The sequence below is a fragment of the Thalassophryne amazonica genome, chromosome 6 (genome assembly GCF_902500255.1).
Source record: "Thalassophryne amazonica chromosome 6, fThaAma1.1, whole genome shotgun sequence".
NCBI classification, from domain to species: Eukaryota; Metazoa; Chordata; class Actinopteri; order Batrachoidiformes; family Batrachoididae; genus Thalassophryne; species Thalassophryne amazonica.
In genome coordinates, this window is record NC_047108.1 from 119,959,515 (window position 1) to 119,974,846 (window position 15,332).

Sequence of the window (15,332 nt, forward strand, 5' to 3'; positions counted from 1 at the left end):
GGGTTTCTTTTTTGTGGGGAAAAAGGATGGCGGATTACGTCCATGCATCGATTACAGGGGGCTGAACGAAATCACGGTTCGTAACCGATACCCCTTACCCTTGTTGGATTCGGTGTTCACGCCCCTGCATGGAGCTAAGATATTCACCAAGCTTGATCTTAGGAATGCGTATCACCTGGTTCGGATCCGGAAGGGAGACGAGTGGAAGACGGCATTTAACACCCCGTTAGGTCATTTTGAGTACCTGGTCATGCCGTTCGGTCTTACAAACGCTCCCGCCACGTTCCAAGCATTGGTTAATGATGTCTTGCGGGACTTCCTGCACCGATTCGTCTTCGTATATCTTGACGACATACTCATCTTTTCTCCGGATCCTGAGACCCATGTTCGACATGTACATCAGGTCCTGCAGCGGTTATTGGAGAACCGGCTGTTTGTTAAGGGTGAGAAGTGTGAGTTTCACCGCACCTCTTTGTCCTTCCTGGGGTTCATCATCTCCCCCAACTCCGTCGCTCCTGATCCGGCCAAGGTTGCGGCGGTGAGAGACTGGCCCCAACCCACAAGCCGTAGGAAGCTGCAACAGTTCCTAGGCTTTGCTAATTTCTATAGGAGGTTCATTAAGGGCTACAGTCAGGTAGTTAGCCCCCTGACAGCCCTGACCTCGCCAAAAGTTCCCTTCACCTGGTCGGATCGTTGCGATGCCGCGTTCAAGGAGTTGAAACGGCGCTTCTCGTCTGCACCCGTTCTGGTGCAGCCCGATCCTAGTCGCCAGTTAGTGGTTGAAGTGGACGCCTCTGACTCAGGGATAGGAGCCGTGCTGTCCCAGAGCGGGAAGACCGATAAGGTCCTTCACCCGTGTGCCTATTTTTCCCGCAGGTTGACCCCGGCCGAACGGAACTATGACGTCGGCAATCGAGAACTCCTTGCGGTGAAAGAGGCTCTTGAGGAGTGGAGACATCTGTTGGAGGGAACGTCCGTGCCATTCACGGTTTTCACTGACCACCGGAACCTGGAGTATATCAGGACCGCCAAGCGGCTGAATCCCAGGCAAGCCCGCTGGTCACTGTTCTTCGGCCGTTTTGACTTCCGGATCACCTACCGTCCCGGGACCAAAAATCAAAGATCGGATGCTTTGTCCCGGGTACATGAAGACGAAGTCAGAACGGAGTCATCGGATCCCCCGGATCCCATCATCCCGGAGTCCACTATCGTGGCCACCCTCACCTGGGACGTGGAGAAGACCGTCCGGGAGGCCCTGGCACGAAACCTGGACCCCGGAACCGGGCCGAAGAATAGGCTCTACGTCCCACCAGAAGCAAGGGCTGCGGTCCTGGACTTCTGTCACGGTTCTAAGCTCTCCTGTCATCCTGGGGTGCGAAGAACCGTGGCAGTCGTCCGGCAGCGCTTCTGGTGGGCATCCCTGGAGACCGACGTCCGGGATTATATCCAGGCCTGTACCACCTGCGCCAGGGGCAAAGCCGACCACCGCAAGTCCTCAGGATTGCTACAGCCGCTGCCCGTACCTCATCGCCCCTGGTCTCACATCGGCCTGGATTTTGTCACGGGCCTCCCGCCGTCCCAGGGAAACACCGTCATCCTCACGATAGTGGACCGATTCTCCAAGGCGGCCCACTTCGTGGCCCTCCCGAAGCTCCCAACGGCCCAGGAGACAGCGGACCTCCTGGTCCACCACGTCGTCCGGCTGCATGGGATACCATCAGACATCGTCTCCGATCGCGGTCCCCAGTTCTCCTCGCACATCTGGAGGAGCTTTTGCCGGGAACTGGGGGCCACGGTCAGTCTCTCGTCCGGGTATCACCCCCAAACCAACGGGCAAGCAGAACGGGCCAATCAAGAGATGGAGCAGACACTACGTTGTGTGACAGCCGCGCACCCGGCGGCCTGGAGTACCCATCTGGCCTGGATCGAGTACGCCCACAACAGTCAAGTGTCGTCAGCCACCGGCCTCTCCCCTTTTGAGGTGTGTTTGGGGTATCAGCCCCCATTGTTTCCGGTGGTTGAGGGAGAGGTCGGTGTGCCCTCGGTCCACGCCCACCTGCGGAAGTGCCGTCGGGTGTGGCGTGCCGCCCGTTCTGCTTTGTTGAGGGCCCGGACGAGAGCGAAGACCCATGCAGACCGGCGGCGGACCCCGGCCCCTACGTATCGCCCCGGGCAGGAAGTGTGGTTGTCCACCAAGGACATTCCACTGCAAGTGGCCTCCCCGAAATTAAAAGACCGATACATAGGACCGTACAAGATCCTCAAAATCGTCAATCCCGCCGCAGTGAGGCTTCAGCTTCCGGCCTCACTGCGGATCCATCCCGTGTTTCATGTGTCAAAACTCAAACCGCATCACACCTCGCCCCTCTGTACTCCCGGTCCGGCGCCACCTCCTGCCCGGATCATCGATGGCGAGCCGGCTTGGACTGTGCGCCGGCTTCTGGATGTCCGACGGATGGGCCGGGGCTTTCAATACCTGGTGGACTGGGAGGGGTACGGCCCCGAAGAACGCTCCTGGGTGAAGAAGAGCTTCATCCTGGACCCGGCCCTCCTGGCCGACTTCTACCGCCGCCACCCGGACAAGCCCGGTCGGGCGCCAGGAGGCGCCCGTTGAGGGGGGGGTCCTGTTGTGTGGGCCGCTGAAGAGGAGGTACTGCTGGCCCACCACCACCAGAGGGCGCCCTGCCTGGAGTGCGGGCTCCAGGCACCAGAGGGCGCTGCCGCCTCACAGGAGCAGCCAAGGTGACAGCCGTCACCTATCAACTGAGACAGCTGACATCCATCAGCGGAGGGGTATATCAGCTGGACGGCATCTCCACCTCATTGCCGAGATATCGCTCTACCAAGGAGGTAACGAACTCAGCCAACCATACGGATTAATACCTTGTTGCTTGTGTGTAAAACAACTGAAGACTGAGAAGGACGTATTTGGATAAGTACTCTTATTCCTACATTACAGTGTTGTGTCTGATTAGAGGTGGAGGTGGTGTTTTCCACCCCACGTGTTGTTGGGTGCAGCCGCACCCACATCTGACTGTTTCTGTTCCTCGCCAGCAGTACCGGATCCGACGAGCGGAGGCAGTGACCACCTGGGAGTTCGGGACTTGGCGGCTCCAGTATTCCCGGGGTTCGGTGGCGGAGGAAATCGGGTGGTTCCGGTTCGACTTGGACAGACGTCTTCTATCGTCGAGCCTGCCCACACGACACCGTTGGAATTCGACTTGTGACCGAAATTGTAATTTGTTGTGTTTGTTGTGCGTGTTCACAACAGTAAAGCTTTGTTATTTGACTTTCTTCATTGTCCGTTCATTTGCGCCCCCTGTTGTGGGTCCGTGTACTTACACTTTCCCAACAAATGGGTGTTAAAATTTAAATTCCAAACACACTGAACCATATGCCACTGATACTGTCAGGTGGAGAAACAGGAAAACGCTGCTAAAAGTCATGACGTGACTGCGGTCAGACAAACAGCCTGCGACTGTGTGTGTGCGTGACTGAAACAGATTCCTCAAAATAAAAGAAGAAAACCTTTATTTTTATTTTATCCTTAGAAAAGTAAGGAAAATCCTTAAAAAACATATTAAACACACAGAAATGGTTCCAAAAACAAAACCAACATCAGTTGTATGTGATTTCTTTGCAGTCTCTTATTTTTAGGTTTACTTTCTGTTCAGAAAAAATCACCCTAATCATTCTAGAATGAGTCATTAGTTCCAAATAGAGCTCTTCAAGTTATATGTGTGAAAATTAATGTATTTTTTTAAACACTTAAATCACAGGAGAATATTGCAATGCCAGTTTTTTTTTTCTCCAATGTCGTGCAGTCATAATTTAGGCTGATGTTTCCTGTGAAGGAAAAAGGAGCTTGTTGCCAGTCTGAAATCACCTCCACTGCAACTAAATTTTTCATGATACAAGGAAGTAATAAAATATGCATAAATACTTCTTAGAGAAACCTTGTAGTTAAATCCAAGCACAGGCTAAGTCTTAACAACAGCTCTGTGATTTATAGAAACAGCCAAGACTCATCTATGCCTGCACCGCTCTTTCTACTTTTCAGAAGCTGGAGGGAACCTCAGACTTCTGAACGAGCCACTTGTCACTCACTTGTGGGATTTCTTCATGTTGGTGCCATCAGGACCCTCCCCGCAGTCATATGCCTGGATGGTGAAGGTGTGCTCCTTCTGCAGCTCACAGTCCAGCTTGTCCTTGGCACGGATAACCCCCTCACCTGTGGACTTGTCCAGGACCACTGCCTCAAAGGGGACATTCTGCCCATGGATCCTGAAGCCACAAATCTCACCTGAACAGTTCAGAAGAGATATTGCTCAAAATAACTGATAACTGATAGGAACTTACCTTCAAATCTAAAATATTTCACAACAAAACCATAAATATATGCATTTAAAAAAAGAAAGTTCAACTGTGGGTTTTGGCAGCCAGGGAATTGTATATTGGGTGGGTGGCGTCTGTGGAGGAAGCATATGGGTGAGTACTTAAAAAGGAGCTGGGAGAGGGTGTGGGACATTTAGTATCTTACAAAGAATGAGTGTCTTTTCCAAGCCATTTGAAAACATTACATAGAATCATGCAGGCAAAAACCAAAAACACGTGGACAAGCATTTCAGAGAAGTACTTAAGATATTCCAACTCAAAGTCATGAAACCAAGCCAAAAAAAATAAGCACACAGAGTCAGGACAGTATTTACCATGAAGCTCAGTTACCTATGTGATGAACAAAAAATTACAGCCTACCTTCAATCAACACAAACAAAAGAAAAGCAAACTAAATTCTTAGCAACAGGCAACACTGCGATCATGTGACCAAGCCCCCAATGAAGTCATTAAGACCAAATTCTATCAGATAAAACCTCCAATAATGCTTTTGAGGAAATTCAAATCATAATCAAATCAAAATCAATATAAATAATCAAAATAAACCCGGTACAGTAACAGTATTCACACAAAAATCACTGGATGAGAACTGGGGTTAGAAATATCAAGTTGCTTGACATCCACATCAAATGACAACTGCAGCCATGCTATGGTGGAGATTAGTGGTGGAGAATTAACTCAAGAAATCCACTGAGGCAAAGATGCAACAACAGAAACATTGCAACAGAGAGAGTTTGCATTAGTTAACAATCTCAGCAGCTTTTATTTGGAGACAAACGTCTGAAAAATTCACAGGAGTCACTGGACCTGCACGGACAGGTTCGCTGTTCAGGAGTTTGGTCTGCAAATGCCAAATCAAGGGTTCATTGCTGTATCACCTGCCAGGATTAGAACTCAGCTCATCTCATCTATTAGATTTAGATCATCTGACAATTGGCTTCTGAATTTCATTTTTGAAAATGACTTGGATAAAATGGCGACTCCTGTTTTTTAATGCAGCTTGTTTTTCCTGGTGACAGCTGAAAAACTGTTAGGGTCTGCAAACTGCAATGGATGTCTCATGCACAGATATTTCTAAGTGCACATCAGCCCCACGTCACACTTTTCATCCAGCTGTTGGAACGCCCAAAAATTTAGGGTGAAAAAAACAAAACAAAACAAAGCTGGACAACCAAAGGGGGAGATCACAGAGCATGACAGGAGCTTCTGTGTAGAAGTGTGGATGCTGTTCTGAGTTAGTGGGTTAATAGTAAAAGGAAGCACAAGGCAGAAGAAAGAGCCCAAGATCACCTTCTGCAGTGAGGGTCACCTCAAAACTCTCTACAAAGAAGGAAGAAAAGATAAACCAACATCAGTTAAAGATGAGTTAGAAGTTCACAGGTTGCAAAAACAGAGGACGGAAACAGATTCTTGCACTGCGATTAAACAAATCTGCTCCAACTGCGCTCATATTCAGACTCTTCGACGCAAAAAGACAAGAGGGAGTAACACATTTATGTCAAAGTTTTGCAGTTTTACTAATGGGACATTTAAAAAAAAATAAAAAAACAAGAGAAGAACGGGGATGTTTCAGTCCTGTTCCTCTGATGATGTTAAACCACCATATTTTCCAGAGTATAAATCACGCTGTCTTTGTTTACAGGTTTGGGAGGTTCTCCAACTTATACTTTGGTATCAGTTAGTATTTCCCAAAATAAATAAATAAATGAAACAAGTAAATTGCCCATAAAGGTAACGGACACAACTGTAAATACATTTTTGACTATAAGTTCACCGTCTCTTCACCTGAGTCACAGGGTGGCACCCGTGCATCACTTGATTTTTGAACAGACACTATGCCACTCCGGTTGACAGTCAGTCGTCATGCGCGCACGTCAGGAGGACCAATTCAGCAAGATTCCACATGAAAAAGTTGGCTTGTTGCCTGTTTTGGTGTAATTTTGTGTCTCCGCCTCCTCTCCACCATTCACAGCCCAGTGAAATACTACCTTAACTTCTCATGTGAATAAGCAGTCAAGACCTTGCTGCACATTTGAGCAGCTTTTGTAACCATCTAGTGGGTGATGTGAGCATTTCGAGGCTTCTGTACATTTCCTAACGAAACACAAAATTCAGTAAAAAAAAAAAAAAAAAAGTCATTTAGAAATGTCAGACTACAAACACATGATTTTTTTGGCAGGGAGAGATTTGTCTGCCTAGTATTAATGTATAAAATGTCGATTTTGAGTTTTCCGGTTTGAAGAATTCCCAGGAATAAAAACACTAAACAAAATAAATTCCAATAATGAAAGAATAATGCCGGGCATGACCACAAAAATCCCTATTAAACAGCTGATAATATAGGAAAAAGCTGTGACTTATATTACAGAATATACAACATACGTTCACTTGTTTACAACCAAAGTCAATAGGGTGCTCTCATCACATTTGTTTAATGCGTCATATATGAGAAAAATTTGTTTAGAAAGTTAATTAGTGAACGTGAAGAGGGAAGCCGTCACAGGAGTCTTCAGTGTACTCATTTGAACCACTGACAGTGGCATAAAATGCTGAAATAAATACAGCCAGCGTGGTGTATTTTTTCACTCTAACTAACACCAGACAATGAGCACGTCTGTAAAACAGTTATTTCTGTGGTTTGGCTGCCATCCATCATCAAATCAAACCGCTACAACAACGACAAAGAAAAGCGTTGGTTCGACCGTGGATTTCTAGATGTTGGAACGACATCTGACATTTACAAAGGACTGATGTCTGGATTGGAAAAGGATTATATTCCATGCTTCAAAAACTTCACAAAGTGTACCCAGATGTCCCCCCCTCCACTGTAAATCAGGTGAGTTTAGCACAAAGAATTTGGAGTTACCGTACTCACACGAGAAACTGAATCTCGCCTGAGTTCATTTTCTCTCATACTGACATTTCAATATTTTCTTCTTCTTTTAAACAGAACATGTAACACACAACTGCAGTTGCTGTTGTTTCCACTTGTTTCTGTAACAGATGTCTTATGCACCGTCAGCACACGCATTCATTTTTGCAGAAGCATTTTATCGTTGCAAAGCAGTCGTGTCTCGTGGTTTTATCAATAACACCATCAGCAGTTGATGTTAACGACATAACTGTTGACTTTAAAAAATACAGCATTGTGCAACCCCTAGTACTAACCCTGTGCCAGTCTTAAAAGATTTTTAAAAGTTGTTTACCATGCATGACACATGTCAAATAGTCTCTATAGAAATTTAATAATATCACTCGCAAGACATGTTGTAAGTAATCACAAAATGTAAGAACAAGTTCATAACGACATTATGCAGTTTTAAGGTTTAGAGTTTATTTCACACTCTAATGCCAGTGCCCTGTTGATACCCATGCATTTTGTTTTAAGGCTTTATTTCTTCTTCTTATTATTATTATTATTTTGAGCTCTTTTTTGTAAAATCAGATTTTTCTCATGCAATGCAGTTGTTAAATATCAATCAATCAATCAATCAATTTTATTTTTATATAGCGCCAAATCACAACAAACAGTTGCCCCAAGGCGCTTTATATTGTAAGGCAAGGCCATACAATAATTATGTAAAACCCCAACGGTCAAAACGACCCCCTGTGAGCAAGCACTTGGCTACAGTGGGAAGGAAAAACTCCCTTTTAACAGGAAGAAACCTCCAGCAGAACCAGGCTCAGGGAGGGGCAGTCTTCTGCTGGGACTGGTTGGGGCTGAGGGAGAGAACCAGGAAAAAGACATGCTGTGGAGGGGAGCAGAGATCGATCACTAATGATTAAATGCAGAGTGGTGCATACAGAGCAAAAAGAGAAAGAAACAGTGCATCATGGGAACCCCCCAGCAGTCTACGTCTATAGCAGCATAACTAAGGGATGGTTCAGGGTCACCTGATCCAGCCCTAACTATAACCTTTAGCAAAAAGGAAAGTTTTAAGCCTAATCTTAAAAGTGGAAAAAATATGGAACGAGAGATTTTATCAGTGACTATGATTTCATGAGACTAAGGTTGGAAAAGATTAATTAAAAACAACAGCGTAATTTGACGCAACAGCACGTGTATTCCAACATCCTTCAGTAGTGAAGATATTCTGACTGTGTGACAGTTGAATGACTGATCTAAAAATTACTGTATGCAGCTTGTTTAAAAAAAGTTTCGTATAATGTTTTTGCTGGGTTTGAACAATATCTTTATTCTTAGATGGAATTGAACCAATGGAAGAAATGCAGTTGAAAAATGTCACTTGTCATAAAAGCAGTTCAGCTGCACACTGTGATCTCATTCAATTAACTGAATCACCAGCTGTGACTAGCTGGTTACTCGTTCACAATAAACTGATAATGTCATCTGAAATGTTTGGAGCAAATCCACAAAAATTCACTAATGTATCATATTTTATTAAGACAATGCAGATATATCATTCAATGTCACAATTATCTATTAAACACTTACACAGAGTTGGAAGACAGGTACAAATGGATTTCACATTTTTGGGTCCATGGCGCAATGAGAATTATTAGCCCCCGTGTTCACCACAAATCTAATGAGCAGGAGTTTGGGAATTCATCAGCATCTGGTCACACAGGCCTCTTGGCTCCAGACAACTCAGCAGTCACATCGACTGAGATGCTGAATCTACAACCTTGACTAGGGATTGTCTTTTCCCTGCTGATGCTACATAAACTAGACGACCGTGAGAAAGTTCATAAAATAATACACCACCCTGACATAGTAGTTGTTTGCATATATTTTATTAAACACAAAAGTCCAATTATCACCCAGAGAAGAAGCCCAACTACAATTATTTTCCTTCATGCAGATCTTCACATGATGTGCTAACGTGTGAAGTTTCACCACCTGGGTTTCCATGACAGATTTAAGTCAAAAGTCAACTGTGACAGCTAATCTGTGCTATAGAAACCTTGTTTTCTTGCACAGATGGGCCAAATGGCTGAAGTGGTCACTACGTGAAGCCAGACTGCCAGCTCACACATTAGAACCAGTTCACAGGGACACACAGTCCTCTGAAGTCCAGCTCATCAAAACACAAATAAATACGAGGGCTGTCAATAAAGTAACGGTCCTTTTTATTTTTTTCAAAAACTATATGGATTTCATTCATATGTTTTTACGTCAGACATGCTTGAACCCTCGTGCGCATGCGTGAGTTTTTCCACGCCTGTCGGTGACGTCATTCGCCTGTGAGCACTCCTTGTGGGAGGAGTCGTCCAGCCCCTCGTCGGAATTCCTTTGTCTGAGAAGTTGCTGAGAGACTGGCGCGTTGTTTGATCAAAATTTTTTCTAAACCTGTGAGACACATCGAAGTGGACACGGTTCGAAAAATTAAGCTGGTTTTCAGTGAAAATTTTAACAGCTGATGAGAGATTTTGAGGTGATTCTGTTGCTTTAAGGACTTTTCACGGTGCGAGACGTCGTGCAGCGCTCTCAGGCGGCGCCGCCGCGACGCTCCGCCACAGGAAAAACACCTCTGTTGAAAGCCTTAAGGACAAGTTGGAACATGTCCTGCCTGTTAAACAATTTCTCATATACTCACTCCACTGAAAGCCATCAAAAGCCGCCTGGATTTTACAAATGGTTATCAACACGGAGGTGTTTTTCCTGTGCCGCCGCACCGCGTCAGCTGCGTCCCGACGCGCGGATCCGTCCGCACGTCTTTCATTAAAAAAATCTCCTTTAACAGTGGAATATCCGGATAAAATGCTGAAACCGACTTCTTCTGAAACTTCTCTGTTCTCTCACGACGTCCCGGATCAATAGAGCCTGAAATGTGGAGGTTTTCAGCTTGAACAGGCTGACGACGCCGCCTGAGAGCGCTGCGCGACGTCTCACACCGTGAAAAGTCCTTAAAGCGACAGAATCACCTCAAAATCTCTCATCAGCTGTTAAAATTTTCACTGAAAACCAGCTTAATTTTTCAAACCGTGTCCACTTCGATGTGTCTCACAGGTTTAGAAAAAATTTTGATCAAACAACGCGCCAGTCTCTCAGCAACTTCTCAGACAAAGGAATTCCGACGAGGGGCTGGACGACTCCTCCCACAAGGAGTGCTCACAGGCGAATGATGTCACCGACAGGCGTGGAAAAACTCACGCATGCGCACGAGGGTTCAAGCATGTCTGACGTAAAAACATATGAATGAAATCCATATAGTTTTTGAAAAAAATAAAAAGGACCGTAACTTTATTGACAGCCCTCGTATAAATATCAAGTACAGCCTCATATCTGATTACCTGCCCTTCTAAAAGTTATCGGCTTTTATCGAGGTTGTCCACTTCCAAACAGTTTGCTGTCAAGCTGAGGAAGTCCAACGTGTGGAGTAATTATAATTTATATTTCACAACTCATAGCACTAAGATTTGAAAGGCTAAAAGAAGTGTTGAGCCATATGGATCAAAAATTGATATCACTGTACGTTTTAAGATTCTGGCATTTTTTGCGGTATCACAATTTTTTATTATTATGATTTTTGAATGTGACTTTTGATGATGGAGCCTTTATAAAAGTTTGTCACTTTTTCTACAGTCAAACTCTGTTTTTTTTTTTTGATTTATTTGGCAATGAATTACATGTATGTAAAAACAATAACAATACAGTATATAAAATTACAGAGGACAACAATAAAGCATTAAGCTTATTTCCATTGTGGTCCTCAACCCACATAGACGGGATATATAGAATATGAATTAAATCATGATTTAATCATAATCTCTGTCCTCAGTTTCTTCATTGTCCATCTCTCCTGGTCTTTTAATCAACTGTATTCGATTAAAGCATTCTGTCTGACTGTCTGCATCAGTCAGACAGAATGCTGAACTTACTGTTCCTCATGAACATTCTGCTGTGCTCGAGCAGTTTCAGCCAACCTCTCTTTCGCACCTTAGTGATGTAGTGAAACACTCAAAACCAACAAATTGTCCTTTAAATGTTCCAGCTAAGGTGCTGAAAGAGGTTTTAATACTGTTGGACTGGGTCTCCTAACTTTTATCAACTCTTATCTTAGGTCAGGGTCTGTTCCAGCTGCTTTTAAACATGCTGAGGTTCGACCCCTTCTTTAAAAACCTAACTTCGACTCGTCAGTTTTATGTAGTTTCAGACCCGTGTCACATCTGTCATTTCTCTCTAAAGCCACCTTGACACTTGTACGAATTTGATCCCCGCAATTTGTCATGCCAATGCAACCTGCTTTAGTCTTGTTTGATGCCACACTATGTAAAAATAAAATAAAATAATCATTTTGTAGTTGATGACGCATTTGCTCTCAGAACTTGGCTGATGAAAACATTCTCTCATTGCTCCCAGAATCACTGTGTGGTGGTGAACACATTTGGAGATGTCTCAAAGGTAATTATTTACTATATATATATATATATACACTCAACAAAAATATAAACACAACACTTTTGGTTTTGCTCCCATTTTGTATGAGATGAACTCAAAGATCTAAAACTTTTTCCACATAGACAATATCACCATTTCCCTCAAATATTGTTCACAAACCAGTCTAAGTCTGTGATAGTGAGCACTTCTCCTTTGCTGAGATAATCCATCCCACCTCACAGGTGTGCCATACCAAGATGCTGATTAGACACCATGATTAGTGCACAGGTGTGCCTTAGACTGTCCACAATAAAAGGCCACTCTGAAAGGTGCAGTTTTGTTTTATTGGGGGGGGATACCAGTCAGTATCTGCTGTGACCACCATTTGCCTCATGCAGTGCAACACATCTCCTTCGCATAGAGTTGATCAGGTTGTCAATTGTAGCCTGTGGAATGTTGGTCCACTCCTCTTCAATGGCTGTGCGAAGTTGCTGGATATTGGCAGGAACTGGTACACGCTGTCGTATACGCCGGTCCAGAGCATCCCAAATATGCTCAATGGGTGACATGTCCGGTGAGTATGCCGGCCATGCAAGAACTGGGACATTTTCAGCTTCCAAGAATTGCAACATGGGGCCGTCCGTGCATTATCCTGCTGCAACATGAGGTGATGTTCTTGGATGTATGGCACAACAATGGGCCTCAGGATCTCGTCACGGTATCTCTGTGCATTCAAAATGCCATCAATAAAATCTGTGTTCTTTGTCCATAACAGACGCCTGCCCATACCATAACCCCACTTCCACCATGGGCCACTCGATCCACAACATTGACATCAGAAAACCGCTCACCCACACGACGCCACACACGCTGTCTGCCATCTGCCCTGGACAGTGTGAACCGGGATTCATCCGTGAAGAGAACACCTCTCCAACGTGCCAAATGCCAGCGAATGTGAGCATCTGCCCACTCAAGTCGGTTACAACGACGAACTGGAGTCAGGTCGAGACCCCGATGAGGACAAGGAGCATGCAGATGAGCTTCCCTGAGACGGTTTCTGACAGTTTGTGCAGAAATTCTTTGGTTATGCAAACCGATTGTTTCAGCAGCTGTCCAAGTGGCTGTCTCAGACGATCTTGGAGGTGAACATGTTGGATGTGGAGGTCCTGGGCTGGTGTGGTTACATGTGGTCTGCGGTTGTGAGGCTGGTTGGATGTACTGCCAAATTCTCTGAAACGCCTTTGGAGACGGCTTATGGTAGAGACATGAACATTCAATACACGAGCAACAGCTCTGGTTGACATTCCTGCTGTCAGCATGCTAACTGCACGCTCCCTCAAATCTTGCGACATCTGTGGCATTGTGCTGTGTGATAAAACTGCACCTTTCAGAGTGGCCTTTTATTGTGGGCAGTCTAAGGCACACCTGTGCAGTAATCATGGTGTCTAATCAGCATCTTGGTATGGCACACCTGTGAGGTGGGATGGATTATCTCAGCAAAGGAGAAGTGCTCACTATTACTCATAACCATCCCAAAGACGTATTGTTATCTTTGGCTGCTTTCAGTGATGCCGGTATTTGGTTAGACTCTTTCTCTCCGATTGTTCTGAGTTATTTTCATTAGTTACTTCATCCAAACCACCAACATGTCTATTAGACCCCATTCCTACCAGGCTGCTCAAGGAAGCCCTACCATTATTTAATGCTTCGATCTTAAATATGATCAATCTATCTTTATTAGTTGGCTATGTACCACAGGCTTTTAAGGTGGCAGTAATTAAACCATTACTTAAAAAGCCATCACTTGACCCAGCTATCTTAGCTAATTATAGGCCAATCTCCAACCTTCCTTTTCTCTCAAAAATTCTTGAAAGGGTAGTTGTAAAACAGCTAACTGATCATCTGCAGAGGAATGGTCTATTTGAAGAGTTTCAGTCAGGTTTTAGAATTCATCATAGTACAGAAACAGCATTAGTGAAGGTTACAAATGATCTTCTTATGGCCTCAGACAGTGGACTCATCTCTGTGCTTGTTCTGTTAGACCTCAGTGCTGCTTTTGATACTGTTGACCATAAAATTTTATTACAGAGATTAGAGCATGCCATAGGTATTAAAGGCACTGCGCTGCGGAGGTTTGAATCATATTTATCTAATAGATTACAATTTGTTCATGTAAATGGGGAATCTTCTTCACAGACTAAGGTTAATTATGGAGTTCCACAAGGTTCTGTGCTAGGACCAATTTTATTCACTTTATACATGCTTCCCTTAGGCAGTATTGTTAGACGGAATTGCTTAAATTTTCATTGTTACGCAGATGATACCCAGCTTTATCTATCCATGAAGCCAGAGGACACACACCAATTAGCTAAACTGCAGGATTGTCTTACAGACATAAGGACATGGATGACCTCTAATTTCCTGCTTTTAAACTCAGATAAAACTGAAGTTATTGTACTTGGCCCCACAAATCTTAGAAACATGGTGTCTAACCAGATCCTTACTCTGGATGGCATTACCCTGACCTCTAGTAATACTGTGAGAAATCTTGGAGTCATTTTTGATCAGGATATGTCATTCAAAGCGCATATTAAACAAATATGTAGGACTGCTTTTTTGCATTTGCGCAATATCTCTAAAATTAGAAAGGTCTTTTCTCAGAATGATGCTGAAAAACTAATTCATGCATTTATTTCCTCTAGGCTGGACTATTGTAATTCATTATTATCAGGTTGTCCTAAAAGTTCCCTGAAAAGCCTTCAGTTAATTCAAAATGCTGCAGCTAGAGTACTGACGGGGACTAGAAGGAGAGAGCATATCTCACCCATATTATATTGGCCTCTCTTCATTGGCTTCCTGTTAATTCTAGAATAGAATTTAAAATTCTTCTTCTTACTTATAAGGTTTTGAATAATCAGGTCCCTTCTTATCTTAGGGACCTCATAGTACCATATCACCCCAATAGAGCGCTTCGCTCTCAGACTGCAGGCTTACTTGTAGTTCATAGGGTTTGTAAGAGTAGAATGGGAGGCAGAGCCTTCAGCTTTCAGGCTCCTCTCCTGTGGAACCAGCTCCCAATTCGGATCAGGGAGACAGACACCCTCTCTACTTTTAAGATTAGGCTTAAAACTTTCCTTTTTGCTAAAGCTTATAGTTAGGGCTGGATCAGGTGACCCTGAGCCATCCCTTAGTTATGCTGCTATAGACTTAGACTGCTGGGGGGTTCCCATAATGCACTGAGTGTTTCTTTCTCTTTTTGCTCTGTATGCACCACTCTGCATTTAATCATTAGTGATTGATCTCTGCTCCCCTCCACAGCATGTCTTTTTCCTGGTTCTCTCCCTCAGCCCCAACCAGTCCCAGCAGAAGACTGCCCCTCCCTGAGCCTGGTTCTGCTGGAGGTTTCTTCCTGTTAAAAGGGAGTTTTTCCTTCCCACTGTCGCCAAGTGCTTGCTCACAGGGGGTCGTTTTGACCATTGGGGTTTTTACGTAATTATTGTATGGCCTTGCCTTACAATATAAAGCGCCTTGGGGCAACTGTTTGTTGTGATTTGGCGCTATATAAATAAAATTGATTGATTGATTGACTATCACA

General features: G+C 44.4%; 1 protein-coding gene across 1 annotated transcript in view; it reads right to left on the reverse strand.

Annotated features, from left to right (window-relative positions):
- clstn1 (calsyntenin 1) overlaps positions 1-15,332 on the reverse strand; it is a 141,939-nt gene that overhangs the window by 36,033 nt on the left and 90,574 nt on the right. Inside the window, 2 exon segments of the mRNA XM_034173275.1 lie at positions 4,108-4,303; positions 5,686-5,715. Of these exon segments, the coding sequence (XP_034029166.1) occupies positions 4,108-4,303; positions 5,686-5,715 (226 nt within the window).